At 40.9% G+C, this 20,224-nt stretch overlaps 1 protein-coding gene across 5 annotated transcripts in view; it reads right to left on the bottom strand.

Moving 5' to 3' along the window:
* Positions 1 to 4,133: 4,133 nt before the first annotated feature.
* Positions 4,134 to 20,224, bottom strand: part of GPATCH2L (G-patch domain containing 2 like) — a 61,304-nt gene continuing 45,213 nt past the window's right edge. For 2 of the 5 annotated variants that reach the window (XM_061429538.1, XM_061429537.1), the window contains 2 exons: positions 15,803 to 15,897; positions 4,134 to 9,546 (listed from right to left, as the gene is read on the bottom strand). In XM_061429538.1, coding sequence (XP_061285522.1) covers positions 9,386 to 9,546; positions 15,803 to 15,897 — 256 coding nt within the window. In that variant the 3' untranslated portion in view covers positions 4,134 to 9,385. Of the gene's footprint in view, positions 9,547 to 10,506; positions 13,955 to 15,802; positions 15,898 to 20,224 lie in introns of those variants that run through there. The other 3 variants (XM_061429541.1, XM_061429539.1, XM_061429540.1) reach the window with 2 other exon arrangements.

Here is a 20,224-nt window from a genome sequence, read left to right as displayed (position 1 = left end):
TTATTTCAGATGTACATGCCCACAGTTCATTGGTATTGAAAAAAGGGGCAGCATAGGGTATTGGTTGGGAATAGAACCTCTAGCACAAACAGACTTAAATTTGAATTCTGGCTGATACTTACCAGTCATGTGACTGAGTAAGTTAATTAGAACTGTAAGTGTATTTTGCTGCTTTAAAACAGAGATAAAAGTCCCTGTCTTAGAGTTGCTGAGGATTAAGGAAGATGCTGTTTACAAATAGCACATAATACTCAGTAAACAGTCACCATTATTAGGAGGAGGGGGACAATGGGCTCTGAATAGTAGTCTACTGGTTTCCAGCAGAGTGTCCAAGGGACCCAGAATGTCCTGCTTTGTGGCAGCCACCCTCTTCTCCAAGAAGTCCCTGACGAAGCAGGCTTAGTGAGTTCTCAGTAATGATCTGTTCTATCAGAGAACAGGGCAATGATTCTAGTGGGCCTCTGTCATTCCTACCAGCTGTTCGGTATCTAACCTGCCCTCCTGTGTTTGGGGGATTCATTCATACTCAACAAAAGCTAAACATTCCAGATAATTTCATTCTCCCTTCCTGCAGTCAGGACACAGGCACCTGGCGACTCATCAGACCTACCTGTCCCAGACTTTAAATCAGAAGCTAGTGATATGAAGAAGCCAGAAACATACAGAGTCCCTTCTGGTGAGGGTGGAACCCCTGCACAGAGATCCAGAGGCATCACGCAGTGATGTGGAAAATCAAGTTCCACTTCCTCATTAGTAAGGATAATGCCTGAGACTCCAAAAAGTTGTTCTCTGAGAAAGGAAGCTCCAACAAGGCACCCAAGGTCAAAAAGAGGTGACGAAATGAGTCTGTCTCATCCCTGAAACTCAAACTAAAATCTTACCAACAGCAGCAGTAAAAATAGACACCTTGAGATGGCTTTCCTTATGGATGATAATTATCAATGAAAGAAAGTGCGTCCCTCCTATCAGTGCTTTAAGCCAGCATATTAAGGTGGCTTGGCAAAGGAAGTCATCAGCACATGACTATTCCTCAAGTAAAGGAGGTGAGGGCAGAGGCAGACTTTGAGTCTGTGTTGGATTGACCTACCGACCAGTCTGCCCGTCTGTGGAGGCTGAGACAGTACAGAAGTAGGAGAAAGATCAGGAGAGCAGGGTCAGAAAAGGCAGAATTCCAGAAAGGAAGCAGTTACGTGGTATCAAGACATCAAGAATGTCTCTTCACATGTACCCCAGCGTTCATTACAACACTGTGTCCAATAGCTAGGACATGGAAGCAACCTAGATGTCCATCAGCAGATGAATGGATAAGCAAGTTGTGGTACATACACACAATGGGATATTACTCAGCTATACTATACAGAGTGAAGTAAGTCAGAAAGAGAAACACCAGTACGGTATAGTAACACACATATGCATATGGAATTTAGAAAGATGGTAACAAGGATTCCATATGCAAGGCAGCGAAAGAGACACAGATGTAAAGAACAGGCTATTATTGGACTATGCGGAAGAAGGCAAGGGTGGGCTGATATGAGAGAACAGCGTTGAAACATGTATTCTACCATATGTAAAACAGATGGACAGCCCAAGTTTGATGCATGAAGCTGAACACTCAAAGCTGGTGCTCTGGGACAACCTAGAGGGATGCGGTGGGGAGGGAAGTGGGAGGGGGTGTTTGGGATGGGGGAGGGGGTGCGGGTACTCCCGTGGCTGAGTCGTGTTGATGAGTGGCAGGGGCCACCTGAGTCACGTGAAGTGATTGTCCTCCAATTAAAATTGTTTTTAAAAAAGCGTCTCTTATGTCCCCTGCATTGGCAGGCGGGTTCTTAACCACTAGCACCACTCGGGAAGCCCAAAGATCAACCTAAGGACTAAATTTTGGCAACTAGAGGTCATTGGTGAACCAGGCAAGAACAATTAGAACTGTTCAACTGGTGAGGGTGGCAGCCAGGTTTTAACATGTTTGCTCTTAGCCCCAGGGGCACGTTGGCAGCACAACCTTGTTTTAAAAAGACTGTCCCACCACCACCCCATTCCTGTGTAACTGGCCTGTGTTTCAGTTGAGGGAATTAGGGTTTTTTTTTTTTTTTTTTAATCTCCCCAGATGATCCCAGTGTGCAGCCAGGGTTAAAAACTACTGCTTCAGTGGATTGAGAATTAACAGAAAGTGCAGGAAAGGGCAGTACTTTTAGTGCTAGTCAAGAAGTTCAAAGAGTTGAGGAAAGGTATTTTTGTTTGAAGGGGAAGTCTTTGAAGGTGTTTAAATGCAAAGCTGTACGTGTCAGGAGTGAGAAGTTGTACTGAGCAAGGCATTTGATCTAGGGAGAGGCCCTGAGTGTAGGAGAAGGGATTCTTAGGGGCAGGACAGACATTTCCAAGACAAAGAGGAGGTGAGGAAGGGTGTATGCGAAGGTGTGTAAGTGGCCTTTCCCCCTCTAATGCTCTACTATCTCTTAGGGGAAGGTGAGATTCCCAGCTGGGAGTGAAAGGTGGGAACTCAAAGGGTTTAAAATGGTCAGTTTGTGAGAGCTAGTGACAACAGGTGGGAGACTGAGTAAGACAAATATTTAGAGCAGTTCAAGTTGTCACCATGATTTGGCGGTGACAGATGTTTCATGGAGAAATACATGGCCTACTGTGGGCAGTGGTGGGGGGGGGGGGAGGGGAGGTGCAGGGAGCAAGGTGTAGAACCCAGGGAAATGAGTTGACTTACGTCATCAAGGCCGCTGGTAAGTTCTTGGATAATTCCTTTCCTTTTTCAATTAAACATTTGCATGAGGGATCTGCAAGGGTCAGAACTCACTTCTAGGGAAAGAAAACATTGATTTTCATAACTTTTTATGTCTTTAAAAATTTTTATACTCCAATACCTTGATAAAATCTAGTAAAGCTACCATGTTTAGCCAGAGGTGCTTTTTAACTAGTTTTCAAGATGGAAAAGAAAAATTATGTGATGCTTTAAAACACTACAAAAATTGAAAGGCGAGCTAAACAGTCTATTATGCATGTGTATTAATCGTGTTTTTTATTTTCTATGTATTATGATGTTTTGACATCTTAAACAAGGTTTCTGGATGGGGAGACTGCCCCTCCCAGGGCTGGCCAGTTCTTAGACCCAGCAAGGGACTCAGCATGCGTCTGATGTGCAAACTAACCAGGTCCATGGAGACATACCTCCTCCCTTTGACCTGCACATTTCAGGCTGCAATCATCCCAGGCCAGGCATCCAGCAACTGGAGCCTACAATGTAGCCTTAAGGACGGGGAATTATTGGGAATTATTCACTAGCCATTCCTAAACTGTTCTCCCTGCCCTGCTTTGCCTTTCCCAAGAAAACCCCCATCAAGGCCCTGGCCTAAAACTATCACTTGCTCCCATCCTCTGCTTCTGACCCAAACTTGGTCAGAAGTTTTGGTGTGGCCCTGCCTGGCAAACCATGCCTCTTGTTTCTAGGGAAACTAACATTAGACTTTTCTTTCAGTGGCACTGACCTCTCTCCATGTCATCACTCAGTTGCATTTATAAAGATCCAGGCACAAAACAGGAGCATCAGAGGAAATAGAGAACTCCTCCATAGCTACACATCTTCCCAGAAAGAACTCTGGTTCACAGGCTTTAGTAATAAAAGTCAGACCAAGGCCAATTCAAAGAAATAAAATCTAAAGAAAAAATGGCCATGATTTCATTTCAAAGCTTTAAGATTACCATCTTCGGAAACACTGACTAGAAGTCAGCCAAAGAAAACATATAACACGCTGTTCCTACTGGTCCCCAAGCCCTGTGGAATCACTAGATGAAATGTAAAACAAAGACAACAGAGTGTGATTAACTGAGATCACTGAAAATTGATTTTTACATGCTCTGAAGTACTGAGATTAATTCCCAGCAAAAGACAACCAATAACCCAACAGGTATTTATTACACAATAGCTATGTATTAGAGGTGGATCCCCCCCTTTTTTTTCATTTTTGTGAGCCACACTTTAAAGGCTTCTTCATTATGATGCTGGAAAATACATGACATTTTCCCATGAAACCAAGATGTAATGAACAGGTATCATAAAATCATGGGTGGCACTATCTTACACAAATGTTTTACTGTCAATGGCGAAAAACAACTTATCACTCACAGACTAAAAATCCAGTTGTATTTTAATCCACTTTTTAAAAGAGCTGTTTTCCATCCATCTAAAAACGACCTCAATGGCATTTTTCTCCACATCATCCTATCTCAGTATTTCCAGATCTTTTAGGACCTTGAGGGGAAAAGTATGGTAAATAAAGACATTTAATAGTTTCTGCAAAGAACCATACACAAAACATTTCTATACTTATGGAGGAAAGTATAAGAGCACCTCAGAGCTTAGGGGGGATACCAGTATATTAAAACACTTCTTTCCAACTACGGCAAAGCCTGCAGTTCTAACACGTCATGTGGAATCCCCTGGAGGGCTTGGAAGAGTGTTGGGCCTCACCCTCAGCTTCTGATTCAGCCGATCTGGTTGGCAGAGAATGTGTGGGTGCTGTTGGTCTCAGGGTCCTAGTCCGCTTACCCCATGCGTCTCCTTCTCTTCTCCTCACCTTCTCACTCTGGATCTTGCCAATATCCTTTTCCTTGGTGAACATCTTCAGGACCTGCCCCACTCTTCAAATACTGTGCTTAAAAAATGTATTCCTCACATTTGGCAGTTTTACCTAGTGCAGTGGCAGGAAAATGTCTTCTTCGGGCCATTGAGTTTGTTTTGCTGAGCTTCTTACAAACTTGATAATCCACACTCTTCAGCCAAGATTATTCGATATCCTTGTTTCTTTTCAACGTTGCTATCTGTAGGCATTTGATGTTCATGTTTTGTGACCTCAACATAGATGAAGGCATCACTGGACCACTTGTGTTCAGTGCTAACAGCTGCTGCTGCTGCTGAGTCACTTCAGTCGTGTCCGACTGTGCGACCCCACAGACAGCAGCCCACCAGGCTCCGCCATCCCTGGGATTCTCCAGGCAAGAACACTGGAGTGGGTTGCCATTTCCTTCTCCAATGCATGAAAGGGAAAAGTGAAAGTGAAGTCGCTCAGTCGTGTCTGACTCTTTGTGACCCCATGGACTGCAGCCCACCAGGCTCCTCCATCCATGGGATTTTCCAGGCAACAGTACTGGAGTGGGTGGCCCCTGCCTTCTCCAAGTGCTAACAGCAGAATCCACCAACTTCCTCACCTTCCCACTCTGTGCCAGTTTTCTAATGGGGTAGAAACCCAACCCGAATGCTGTCATGTTGGTCACTCCACTCACTGTCACGACTAGAGTGGGAGATCAGGAGATAAGGAAATACTGACAACTAAAATGGGCAGTAACCAAGGAAGCAGCTGACAGTAAGAGCAATCTGCTTCCACCACCCCTCCCACCATCATACGGACCATGATACAGTCTATAAACTACGCCCCAAATAGAATGTAGCCACAGTTGCCGGAGAACATCACTCTGCTCTCATCCCAGCTCAAGGTAAGGTTCACCAAATATAGAATGCTGAATACGGATTCTAACACTGAGATTTTTACCTAGCCTGATCCCCAGGAAACAAAAGCTTGTGGCTCAGAATCATGTAGTAAAAGCCAAAATAAAGCAAAGACTTGACACGAATCATGCATCACCAGGAGACTTTGCCTTAAGCCAAAGTGGGGAACCCATCACACCAGCCATGACAGTGCTCACCTGGCTTCCTTGCTCAACACTGTGATTTGTTCGACTCTAGACGACTTCTGTGATAACTCTGCTCCTGTACTTGGAGCATCAAAACTTGCTGTGCTGTGGTCTAGACTGTACTTCTGGTTCCAAAATGCAGCGATATCTCAGATTCATCCATTTGGGATTCAGAAATAGTTTAATTACCTGTCCAAGGTGTTGAGCTGCACTTAGCAAAGGATGCCATAAACATCACCGATTAAGAATCTTTATTTCAGCTTTTGGTCATTTTGTTGCCAAAACAGGTCTTTTTTGCAGCCTGTCTGTACAGCCCAGCAAAACAATGTCACCTGAAATTTCCAATTATGCTTGATTTCTATAGAATTCAAGGCCTATTTATCAAGAACACACCACTCAACAAAGATCATACTCTGCTCCTCCAAATTTGGCACCAAAAACCAGCTACTAATTTCTTCTGAATAGTTATCAAAATGCAACAAAACTTCGGATGCAAATGAAGTTGTTTCCTTTAAAACACTGAATCTGAAATATAATCTTCAATTCCCTTGAACCTGTAAGCAGAACTATCCTTTATGAAAGATGCTCAGGCAAGTAGACAATGTCTTGACTTTCGTCCATTGTGAAAAATACCCAAGACTAGGACCTAGACAGGCAGACTATAGCATGCTGGGATAAATCTGAAACCTGAAATAAGGAGGAACTGGGGAACTCTGCTTCAGTTATTACTTTTAAGCAGATCATACGTATGTGGGCTCAAAAATTATCCTCAAAGGAAGTCAAGCTATTATCTGGTTTTCTTCCAACAGATTACAAAACTTGATTTTGAAATTATTTTTTTGTTGAAAGGTAACAGATTTTTCTTAATTTGTAACATTACACACTTTGTTGTATAAAAAGGAAATTCAAAGCTTAAGATTCAAAATACACTTGATTCTAAGGTTAGTCCTCTGGAACGGACTCATACAAAAAACAAGCAGAGTAAGTCAGTGAGTCTTCTATAAGCATGCTCATGCAGCAGCTTTAAAGAAGGAGCACAATTTACAACCCTGTGTTGGAAATGTATTTGTGTGCTTAATGGCTATTCTCTTAGGCAATTAATTTTCTTTTCTGCTTATTACATACAGGTAGATATGGCATTTTGGGACTTCCTGGTAGATCAGCTGGTAAAGAATCTGCCTGCAATGCAAGAGACCCCCGGTTCAATTCCTAAGTCGGGAAGATCCCCTGGAGAAGGGATAGGCTACCCACTCTAGTATTCATGGGCTTCCCTGGTGGCTCAGACAGTAAAGAATTCGGCCACAATGTGGGAGACCTGGGTTCGATCCCTGGGTTAGGAAGATCCCCTAGAAGAAGGCATAGCAACCCACTCCAGTATTCTGGCCTGGAGTATCCCCATGGACAGAGGAGCCTGGTGGGCTACAATCCATGGGGTTGCAAAGAGTTGGACATGACTGAGCAGCTAAGCACAGCACAGCATGGCATTTTGGGGTGCTCCCTGCTGAAAGTATTCAAAATATTCAGGAAAGATTGATCAAGAAAGAGGATATACAGCTTGTCTGGCATACTGTTTCAAAAATATGAGTCTCAGAGTGACTCAGTTCTATTAATGAAAAACAAAAGATTAAAACCCAGGACTAAGAAAGTCTGAAAGTCTGGGATTTTAGTCTTGGCTTGATTATGTGATTTGGGGCAAGTCACGAAGTTCTGTGACTATTCTTAACCCTATAAAATGTAAAAGTAGTAATCACCTACCTTTTCGTCACAGAAATATTTAAAATGTAAGTAAAGCTGTTCATATAAATTACTTTTAATCATAGGTAAAAAGGAGAATTATTAGGTTATGTGTCATGAAGAAAAAGATGCTACCCAAACTACAGAGGTCTCAATAGGCCATTATCGCAAGACTGATCTCTGCATGAGCCATGGAGCTTACTGCAAAGAAAATACAAGTATTATGTTCGTGGATTTCTCCCCAAAATCCAACAAATTCCATTAGAGATGTGTGCCTCAGGACACTACTGGGACTAAGTAAGAATGCACATATGACAACAAAAAGCTACCTTCATCACTGAAACAACAGAGTAGAACCACTTTATAGTCAACAGACATTGTTCCCTATACTGATGGGTGCAGCCTAATGGCAAGGAAGTACACGCGCCACCACAAGGGCACCTGGGCGGCTCCCAGGGAAGCCGGGCTGGCTTGAGCACTACTCCTCACTCCAGTCTCCACCTGCCCCTCGCTCCGCAGGATCCCTTGTTATGGACAACGGCCAGGTTCTCAGTCTTCGATAAAGTGCTGCGTAACCAGCTTCCGGTCCCCCTTTCCCACCAGATTCACACCCACCACACTGATATGGCCATTCTGTAGCTACCACTGGTGAGGATGACAGTTTTCAAAGGACTACGAGAGCGCGGCCCACCCTTACGTTCTGTGTGAGAAGAGGCACAATGGCGCTTCCGGGAGAGGAGGCTCTGTCCCGCCAGGTGCCGGAGTGCGCGCTGCTCCAGAGCGCCACCAGAGCAGTGGGCACTTGAGAACGGCTCCTGCGTACTGCAGAGTAAAAGCACTCAATTTGTACCGAAAAAGAGCCCTTCTGCCAACCAGGTCCCAGGATGACAGACACTCTTGATGATACTTTTTTAGAAAGGGTGGCTTTTCTCCAGTAGCTGTAGGCAGTCACGTATTCCTCATTTTGACAAAGGATCATCCAACTTCAGGCATGGCTGTATATATAACTCCACAGGCAGCTAAGCCGTCATAAACACGCCAAGTATAAAGTCATGTTGAAAAGACATTTTTCCTCCCCAAAGTATGGGCCCAAGAAGCCATTATTATAATAGAGTATGAATTTCTGCTACAGGTTATTGACCTATAATACTAACAGTAAAAGTCTCGTTTAGTACATAAAGGCTTACACCATGACATGAAGTATTTAGACACAATCCACTGACTATTTTAAATTCGCTGTACACCTAAAGGACCTTCTTCATTACACCCATCTGTATGTATATGTATAGAGGTCCTCTTAGGGTAGAACACAGACTTTGGAGATGAGGCAACATACAGTGCAGCTGCTGGCGATGCCAACAGGCCATCTAGAAAAACGGAGTAAGTTCCCAAGGCCCGTGCTGCTGGTGGCTCTTCTGAGGCTTCAAGTTAAGAACTTTCTGGATTTATCTTATTGGCACTCTGCTTGAATAAAGACCAAGCTCAAAGGCAAGCCTTATCTCCTGCAAATTAATTCCACACACAGGTCTTAACTCTGTGTTTGGAACTGACTGCAAATTTAGAACTTCCTCAAATGGTATTAAAAGCACTACACAAAAAATACGCAAAAGCAGGTACTGGTTTTTCAAGAAAAACAGGACATATCTGCAAAAAATCAACAGCTCTGTAAACAGAGCTGTAGGTAACTGTTGGGACAACAACAGCAATTTAACATATACAGCACTGGATGGCCTTTTAAAAAACTGCTGTCTCAATCCTTTATAATAATAATAAAAAAAAAAGATTTGCACAACATGATTTTCTAAGAGAAAGAGTTCACTTCTTTGTTTGAAGAGGAGTCAGTCCGATGGTGAAAGGGCTGGGAATGTCAATTAAGATATGCAAGACAATATAATACAAAGTCTGATATTTGTTTCAACAACATCCAGTCAGCTCCTGGTGGGTGAAATACTGCGTTCTAGCTGTATCCAGGGCTCTTTTCCTGTGGCATTTTAAAAGACGTAGCTGCAGCTGAGTCAGTGGCTTTCTCTGCCGCAGAGGTCCTGACCAGCCACTCCGAGTCTGGAGGTCTGGGGGCCTGTGACGCTGCTGTAGCTGACTCCACTGCATCCATGTGAACTGGTAAGGGTGTTACGGTTAAAGTAAGGAGGAAAAAAGTCAGAGAGACAAATTAGAACAAGAGGCATGTCAACACAAAACTTTCGTAATCCTCATATTTTATGTCCTATGAAACCAAGCAGCTACATAGGGTTTCTTTTTTTTTTTTTTAACCAAAAACTAAAGGCAAGATTTAAGTATGATAAGTATTTCTCCACATCAAGAAATAGGTTTAACTGAACAAATGAATAAATTCAGGAGTACAAATTCTTAATGTACTAATAACCACTTATGAAGCATTTATATGCCAGGAAGTATACTATATAAATACTGTATACTTACAATCTTATTTCTTAATGCAAACTCTTAGAAATAGGTATTGCCATTTCCATTTTTTGGGTCAGAAAACTGAGGCATAGAGAAAGCAGATAATTCATTCAGAGACACGGCTGTTTAAGTAGCAAGACTCAAACTCATATACTAGACTCCAAGCCCTCTGCTCTTTTTATAATGTTCCATGCCTCCAATATGACAGAGTCACCAATGAACACTGAACAGTAAGGCAAATGGTAGAAAAATTACACAGCCGGGCCCTGTTTTCAGCACGGACATTAAGACATTCTGGACAGGATGACACTGCTTGTGCAGGGCTGTCCTATTTCTTTTAGGACACCTACCCTTCCGGACCCTGTCCTTGAATGCTCAAAGCATTCCCAGTCACTGTGACAACCCAACACTGCCCCCACATTTGCAAATGCCCCCTGAGCAGAGGAGTACAAACCACCATTACTCTACTGAAAACAAATATACACTAAAATAAAGCAAAATATTAAAAATTTTCATTTTTATCCTGTCACAATAATTCTACTCCCAGGAATATAATCTAGAAAAGTAATTTTCAAATTATGGGTCACAAAACCAATGTAGTAGGTCATGACAAATACTTTTTTTTCCCCCCTTAATGAAAAAGAACAGAAAATATCAGAGGGAACCCAAAGGTTTATTTCAGATTTTACAGGTACACCCAATATATATTCAAACAAATTTCTTACTGTGAGTTACCAAGAAAAAAAATCGAAAGCTATTACTCTATGGCACATATACAAGTTTTTTAGAGGGCAGTAGTTTTCAAACATTTCAGAACCTCAACCCCAGGAGCAAGAAATACATATGACATCACAACCCAAATCTCTCTTTTTCACACACAAGTACGCATGCTCATTCACTCTTATTTAAGTGAAAATAAATTTCATAAAAACTGTACCTACCATTACCCCAAGGTCATCAACCACAGGGGAAAAACTATCTGAGAAAAACTTTTTGTGTTGGCTACATATATATTTTTTTATTATGGCAAAATACACACAAAATATACCATTCTAATAATTTCTAAGCATACTCCCCAGTAGCATTCAGTACATCCACACTGTTGCACAACCATCACCACCACCCATGTCCAGAACTTTTTCTTTATCCCAAATGGAAATTCTCTACTCATTGAACAATAACTCCCCATTCTCCTCCTCCCCCAGCCCTTGGCAACCACCATTTGCTTTAATTTCTAAGAATTTGATTTGTTTTAGATACCCCTTATAAGCAGAATCAAATCGTATTCATCCTTTTGTGTCTGGCTTATTTTCCTTAACACACTGCCTTCATTCATATTATAATGTGTGTCATAATTTTATTCTGATAATGAAAGTTTCCAGGTTGAATAATAACTTGTTGAATGTACAGATCACATCTTGGTTGTCCACTCATCCGGGGATGAACATTTGGGTTGCTTCTACTTTTGGGCTGCTGTGAGTAACGTTGCTAGGAACAATGTTGCTATGAACACAGGTGTACAAATACCTATTTAAATCCTTGCTTTCAATTCTTTTGGGTGATGTATATCCAGAAACAGAACTGCTGGATCACAGGGTAGTTTTATGTCTAAACTTTTGAGGAACCACGAGATCTTTACAGTGGCTGCACTATTTATATTCCCGCCAGCAATACACAAGCTTTCCAATTCCTCCACATTCTTCAAACAACGCATGCTGTTTTTTGTCTTTGTTTGCTTGTTTTGATACAGCCATCATAAGAACTGAGAAATGGCCAAGAAAAACTTTTGCGTATGTTCGCCCACAGAATGGTGCAATACTTTCCCCAATAGCACAAACCAGCATGAGAATAAGAATCTGATTACGATTATCGTAAGAATATGATTGAAATGTTTATCAAGAATGACTAACTGTAATATATTCATCATGCTCAGAAATGGAATACTATACATATGGCAATAATGAATGGATTCTGGTAGGATAAAATGTGAATGGAATCAAGAACTAGGTGAAACTTGTAACTTATAAAATATGACATTCCACTTACAGAAGCTTCAAAAACATGTAAAACTAGACAATATACTGCTTAGAGATACATGTATCTGTTGTCCAAACTATTTGAAAACAACAAAGAATGACAAATAATTAACCAAAAATATATATTAGGAAAATATATTCCCACTCTCCTTCATAGAGTGGGAAGAAAATTTTTTAAAAAGACATTCTTTTTTTTTCCTAAGGGAATCTTCCTGTTGGAATATTTATTTACTTGACTGCGCCAGGTCTTGGTTATGGTACTTGGGATCCTGGGTCTTTGTTGCAGCATGCAGTATCTTAGTTGCAGCATGTGAGATCTTTAGTTGCAGCATGCGAACTCTTGCAGTTGTGGCATAAAAGATCTGGTTCCCTGACCAAGGACTGAATCCAGGTGGAGTCTCAGCCACTGGACCACCAGAGAAGTCCTGATGCTCTTTTTTGTAAAGTAGATGGTGGGTACATGGATACTTGTTGTATTGTTTTTCTTTACACCACGTATATATTCTATAAGCGTTCTTTTGCGGACATTCAATATTTATCTTCAAAAACATTTTTAACTTTAAAAAATATTTAAACCTAATTAAAAGGCATAGTAGGCAATAAGAATCTGCCCCATGACTCCTGAGACAAGGGCCAATCTAAAATGGAAGTACTGAATCCAATTCCAGGGTTAGAATAATATTGAGAATAACTCTGTTTTAAAGATTCTATTCACTTAATTCATACATTAAATATCTAATGAGATTGTTCTATGTGTGGAGTGCTGTTTTTTAGATGCTGGGGGTACAGCAGTGAGTAAGACAGGTGAAACTTCCTGCCCTGGTGAATGCACTGCTGGCATGGCTGGCCTGGTATCTGAAATCTTAGACAACTAATTAACAGGTTAACTGTTGGGTACCCTTTCAAGGACACATATCCTATCCCAAGAAGGTCAAAAAAGGCTCTTGGAAGGGCCAATATAGTCAGGGCTTTAGGGACTTCCCTGGCAGTCCAGTGGTTAGGACTCTGCACTTCCACTGCAGGGAGCACAGTTGGGAAATTAAGATCCCACCCCTCCCCCCACCCCCACAAAAAAATAAGTCAGGACTCTCAACAGAACATCTTGTCATCCCAATTCTCCTTTACCTAAAGCTATATGTTTACTTTTTGAAAAAAAAAAAAAAAAAAAAGGAATTTGCACACCCAAAGCTCTGATTTGCCACTCTAACAAAGAAAATCATCACAAGAAAAAGAAGTCTTGTTTCCATCTAAGTTCCTTATGCTTCTTATAACTACTTAGTCTCTCAAATTTTCAAGAAAATAACCCTTTTTTCTTTTCCAGTTGCATTCTTTAAGAACATACACAATACCTGGTTCACTTCAGCATGGGGTAGACAGTACTAGAAGTCCCTGTTCTGGTGTATCAACCTTAAAAGCAGGTTAATACTCTTACTCACTAGGATCCAGGGTGGATCCCTGTGCACTAAGCACAAGCATGTTTTAAAGCCACAGAGGGAAGGGGAGTGGAAATGGATCTAACCAACGACCCCATGACAAGGTCCTTCTCCCTGGTCTTTGTTAATATTAATACAAAAAGACAGGAAGGCACGTTTTTCCTTTTTGTTCTTCACCTTTCTAGTCTTATTAATATCTTTAAATCCAGTCAATTTCAACTCAAAACTTTCCACTAATGGGGGAGGGGGAAAAGGAAAAGATTTGTGGCTGCATGTTTAAGAAAGAAGCTGAATTCATCACGGTGACAGGGGAGAGTGTTGGCAGAGATCTGAGCTATTTATTCTTTTAGGAAAATCCTATAAAGAATGACACAAGGAAGCCTCTATCTGCAGTCTTGTTCATCACACTGGTGAAGAGTCCGATAACAGATGTATGCAGGAGCGTGATTTAGTGCCAGGAGCTGGCCCCTGATGTGTATTAATACAGCGGCAAAGCGGAACGCACCTCTCTTCATCACTCATTTCTATAAAAGAGGTGGAATCCGAGATGGCCCGATGTTAGGCAGAGCAAGCCCATTTGTTCTACTGACTGATGGCGCGGGCTTGGGCTATGTCCTTCACCTCCATGGGGCACTCAGGTTGTGGATAGGAAAAAAAAAAAGAAAATATTCAGTGAAGCAGGCCTTAGTCAACAAGTGAGAGGAGCTGGGCTTAGCAGGGGAAATGTTTAAGGCTCAAGTCTTTTTAATACCTCCCAGTACTTTCCTGATTTGAATATGGAGTACGGATTGTGAACTCTTCTCAGCAGTTCTGCTCTTATCAGCAATTAAAAGTTAAAAACATAAGCTAGACATTAAGGGGGAAAAAAAGAGCAACAACAAAAAAAAGAACAAAAAAGAGGGGAGACTACATTTCACTGTCTCTACTAATTCCACAGACTGGATGAAGACCTGGGTTTTGATGTGGAGTCATGGTTTGGAAGCAATCCTGTCATATATAAGACCAAACACCTGCAGTGTTTAAGATGGCAGCTTGAGAGTCATAGGGAAACTGGACTGAATCTTGGTCTACAATTTATGAACCATGTAACCTCAGTGACTATTTTAACCTCTCTAAGCCTCAATTTTCCCGTGTGTAAATTGGGAATAAAAAACAGCATCTCCCTTATTAAGTTGTTGCAAAGATTAAGTGAAATAATTCAGACAAAATGTTCAGTTCATGGCATGGCCATGTGAAAACTCACTTAAAAAAAATCTTCCTACAACCATCAGAACTGTGATTGAGACTATTCAGTATGAACCACTATCAAGTAGCCATCCAAACAGAAGCTCACACAGGTCAGTTTCAGAGTATGCTGAAACTTACTAAGTTAGAGAGAGAGCAGTTTCTATCTGTCTGAGGTCTACTCTTTTACTCAGGTATCAAGTGCTCTGATCTATATATTATTGGGCTGGACAAAAAGTTCGCTCGGGTTTTCCCTTAAGCGATAATGGAAAAATTGGAATGAACTTTTTGGCCAACCCAATATCTATTTTCTGAAGAGAATAAAATAATTTATGATATACTCAATTCCCTCAGAGTGAATTCACCACCAGCAAGAAAATAACCATAAGTACTTCTGATAGGTCCTACAAGCAGATACGCTCTTTTTAACCAGAGTAATTTATCCTAAAATGTATTACAATGTATAAAGTATTTCCAATGATTACTAATTACATTTAATTATCTTAACTCCAAAGAAAAATATCTACAGACACCCAATATTCTTGATGATATAAATGATGATATAAATATATAATCATCTCCCTTTTTTCATCTAAGGATAACATACATACAGAGCACCTAAATCAATGAATCTTTATATGTGCATATACTCATGTAATCCCCACCAAGTTCATGGTATAAAGCATTTCCAGCATTGCAAAAAATTTTTTTATGTCATCCTCTGGTCCCTACCCTACACTGACCGTAACTACTATTTTGGTTTCTATAACTAGTTTTGCCCAGAAAACTTTTAAGTTTTAACTTGAAAACTTAATTAGGAATTTCATGACTAGAAAAATACGAGCACTCTACTAGACATTAGAACAGTGATACGTATTGTACTGTACACAAACATGAAAGTAAAAAACCCGTGCGGCTCCTTTACTACTGATTAAGCTGCCACCCTGCCAGGGTTTTCATTACCACACATCTAACTTCCTGTCTGTGCTGCAGCAGAAGTGCAGATGACTCCAGATTGCCGACGGTGAAACACAGGCATTCAAACTCAAGAAAGCAGAAGACAGTGAAAAAGAACAGACTTTAGGGTCAGAGAGACTTCAAGCAAATTACTTTTCACATTCTCAGTTTTCCCATAGAAAATGGGAATAAAATGACCTACTTTCTCATAAAGGTGACATGAGAAGGTGTATAGAACATATAATTTAGTGCCTGACACACAGCAGGTGGTCAATGAAGGATAACTACATATCTAATTACCGGCATTTGGGCTGGACAGCGATGCCGTGGCCACAGGTTTCCGTTTCCTCTTGATGTCACGTGAACATGGGGGCCCCAGGTGTATGTTTGCCTGTCTGCAGATACGAGGAAGAAAAAATACTGCTTAAGACATTATGTTCAGCCCAGATGAAACCCCTCACCCACTACACACATACACTAACAAAATGGGCACCACCCTTTGCCATCAAGTGTCAGTACAAGATTCAGAATTAATCCTAACTTATTCTTTACACACAATATATACCCATTTTAAACTTATTACCTGAATTCAGAACAGACATTCAAGATTAATTTCAATAAATATGTGCTTCATTACATGCTGGTTTTGTACAATTATTTTTCATAAAAACCACAATTGTTCTAAACTTGTTAATGAAATACTTACTCCCAAGTGGTAATATATTGAAAAGTTTAATGCTGCATGAACACAGATATTTGCATAGAATTTCAATAGCAGGTTTAACCCTTCTATCAGTATAAATCTGGATTTCTAATAGTGACTGTATCACAAAATTAGTTTCTGTGATTTTTAAAAATAATAATTTATGTGCTAATAATAGGTTCCCTGAAATAAATATTCAGCTTGTTTAAAAAAGAAAACAGTAAGAACTTCAAAGCTAGAAAAGCAAAAGATTCTCTGAAAGGCAGTGGACTTAACACTGAAATTTTTGGCAGGTTATTTTATATAATTTTTATTTTATATTGGAGTATAGTTGATTTAATATCTGTCAAGATGGCGCCCACCAGAGCAAGACCCAGTTTTACTCACAGCCAGTCCCTCCCACCAGGAAGTGTCTACAAGCCTCTTACCCTCATCCATCAGAGGGCATACAGAATGAAAATCACAATCACAGAAAACTAATCAAACTGATCATATGGATCACAACCTTGTCTAACTCAATGAAACTATGAGCCATGCTGTGTAGGGCCACCCAAGACAGACGGGTCATGGTGGAGAGGTCTGACAAAACGTGGCCCACTGGAGAAGGGAATGGCAACCACTTCAGCATTCTTGCCTTGAGAACCCCATGAACAGTATGCAAAGGCAAAAAGATGACACTGAAAGATGAACTCCCCAGGTCAATAGATGCTCAATATGCTGCTAGAGAAGAGCAGAGAGATAGCTCCAGAAGGAATGAAGAGGCTGAGCCAAAGCAAAAACAATGCCCAACTGTGGATATGCATGGTGGTGAAAGTAAAGTCCAATGCTGTGAAGAGCAATACTGCATAGGAAGCTGGAATGTCAGGTCCATGCATCAAGGTAAATTGGAAGTAGTCAAACAGGAGATGGCAAGAGAGAACATTGACATTTTAGGAATCTGAACTAAAATGGACCAGAACGGGCAAATTTAATTCAAATGACCATTATATCCACTACTGTGGGCAAGAATCCCTTAGAAAAAATAGAGTAGCTCTCATAGTCAACAAAAGAGCCCGAACTACAATACTTGGATGTAATCTCAAAAACGACAGAATGATCTCTATTTGTTTCCAAGGCAAACCATTCAATATCACAGTAATTCAAGTTTATGCCCCGACCACTAATGCCAAAGAAGCTGAAGTTGAACAGTTCTGTGAAGACCTACAAGACTTTCTAGAACTAACACCAAAGATGTCCTTTTTCATCACGCAAAATTTGGAAGTCAAGAGATACCTGGAGTATCAAGCAAGTTTGGTTTTGGAGTACAAAATAAAGCAGGGCAAAGGCTAACAGTTTTGCCAAGATTATGCCCTGGTTATAGCAAACATCCTCTTACAACAATACAAGAGATGACTCTACACATGGACATCACCAGATGGTCAATACTGAAATCAGACTGAATATATTCTTTGCAGCCAAAGATGGAGAAGCTCTATACAGTCAGCAAAATCAAGACTGGGAGCTGACTGTGGCTAAGATCATGAACTCCTTATTGCAAAATTCAGACTTAAATTGAAGAAAGAAGGGAAAACCACTAAGCCATTAAGGTACGACCTAAATCAAATCCCTTACGATTATACAGTAGAAGTGACAAATAGATTCAAAGGAGTAGATCTGATAGACAGAGTGCCTGAAGAACTATGAACAGAGGTAAATGACATTGTACAGGAGGCGGTGATCAAAACCATCCCCAAGAACAAGAAACACAAACAGGCAAAATGGCTGTCTGAGGAGGGCTTACAAATAGCTGAGAAAAGAAGAGAAGCAAAAGGCAAAGGAGAAAAGGAAAGATATACCCATCTAAATGCAGAGTTCCAAAGAACAGCAAGGAGAGATAAGAAAGCCTTCCTAAGTGATCAATGCAAAGAGATAGAGGAAAACAATAGAATGGGAAAGACTAGAGATCTTTTCAAGAAAATTAGACATACTAAGGGAACATTTCATGCAAAGATGGGCACAATAAAGAACTGAAATGGAATGGATCTAACAGAAGCAGAAAATATTAAAAAGAGGTAGCAATAATACATAGAAGGACTATTTAAAAAAAGATCTTAATGAACCAGATAACCATGACGGTGTGACCACTCACCTAGAGCCAGACATTCTGGAGTGTGAAGTCAAGTGGGCCTTAGGAAGCATCATGATGAACAAAGCTAGTGGAGGTGATGGGATTCCAGCTTGAGCTATTTCAAATCCTAAAAGATGACGCTGTGAAAGTGTTGCACTCAATAGGCCAGCAAATCTGGAAAACTCAGCAGTGGCCACAGGTCTGCAAAAGGTCAGTTTTCATTCCAATCCCAAAGAACGGCAATGCCAAAGAATGTTCAAGCTACCAAACAATTGCACTCTTTTCACATGCTAGCAAGGTAATGCTCAAATTCTCCAAGCCAGGCTTCAACAGTCTGTGAACTAAGAACTTTGAGATGGTCAACCTAGTTTTAGAAAAGGCAGTGGAACCAGAGATCAAACTGCTGACATCTGCTGGATCATAGAAAAAGCAAGAGAATTCCAGAAAAACATCTGCTTCACTGACTACGCTAAAGCCTTTGACTTTGTGGATCATAACAAACTGTGGAAAATTCTTAAAGAGATGGGATTACCAGACCACCCTACCTGCCTCTTGAGAAACCTGTATGCAGGTCAAGAAGCAACAGTTGGAACTGGATATGGAACAACAGACTGGTTCCAAATTGGGAATAGGAGTACGTCAAGGCTGTATATTGTCACCCTGCTTATTTAACTTCGATGCAGAGTACATCATGCAAAATGGTTGGCTGGATGAAGCACAAGCTGGAACCAAGACTGCCAGGAGAAATATCAATAACCTCAGATATGCATATGACACCACCCTTATAGCAGACAGAGAAGAACTAAGGAGCCTCTTGATGAGGGTGAAAGAGGAGTGTGAAAAAGCTTAAAACTCAACACTCAAAGAACGAAGATCACGGCATCCGGTCCCATCACTTCATGGCAAATAGATGGGGGAATAATGGAAACAGTGACAGACTTCATTTTCTGGGGCTGCAAGATCACTGCAGATGGTGACTGCAGCCATGAAATAAAAAGACACTTGCTTCCTGGAAGAAAAGCAACGACAAACCTAGACACTGTATTAAAAAGCAAAGGCACTACACTTAGCCAATAAAGGTCCATACAGCCAAAGCTATGGTTTTTCCAGTAGTCATGTATGGATGTGAGAGTTAGACCACAAAGAAGGCTGAGCGCCCAAGAATTGATGCTTTTAAGCTGAGGTGTTGGAGAAGACTCTTCAGAGTCCTTGGACTGCAAGGATATCAAACCAGTCAATCCTAAAGGAAATCAACCCTGAATATTCATTGGAAGGACTAAGGCTGAAGTTCCAATAATTTGGCCACCTGATGCAAAGAGCAGACTCATTTGAAAAGACCCTGATGATGGGAAAGACTGAAGGCAGGAGGAGAAGGGGATGACAGAGGATGAGATGGGATAGCATCACCGACTCAATGGATGTGAGTTTGAGCAAGCTCCGGGCGATGGTGAAGGACAGGGTAGCCTGGTGTGCTGCAGTCCATGGGGTTGCAAAAAGTTGGACACGACTGAGTCACTGAACAAGAAATAGTTGATTTACAATATTGTGTTAATTTCAGGTGTACAGCAAAGTGATTCAGTTATACATATACATGTATGCATTCTTTTTCAGATTTTTTCCATATGGCTTATTATAGAATATTGAATTCTCTGTGCTATACAGTAGATCCTTGTTGATTATTTTATATACAGCAGTGTTTATATGTTAATCCCTAACTCTTAATTTATCCCTCCCCCCAACCTTTCCCCTTTGGTAACCGTAAGTTTGTTTTCTATGTCTGTGAGTCTGTTTCTGTTGTATAAGTATAGTTCATTTCCATCGTACTTTAGAGTCCACATATAAGTGATATCATATATTTGTCTTTCTCTGACTTACTTGACTCAGTATGATAATCTCTAGGCCTATCCATGTT

Source organism: Bos javanicus, chromosome 10 (assembly GCF_032452875.1).
Source record: "Bos javanicus breed banteng chromosome 10, ARS-OSU_banteng_1.0, whole genome shotgun sequence".
Classification (NCBI taxonomy): domain Eukaryota; kingdom Metazoa; phylum Chordata; class Mammalia; order Artiodactyla; family Bovidae; genus Bos; species Bos javanicus.
This window is presented reverse-complemented; position numbering and strand designations above follow the sequence as displayed.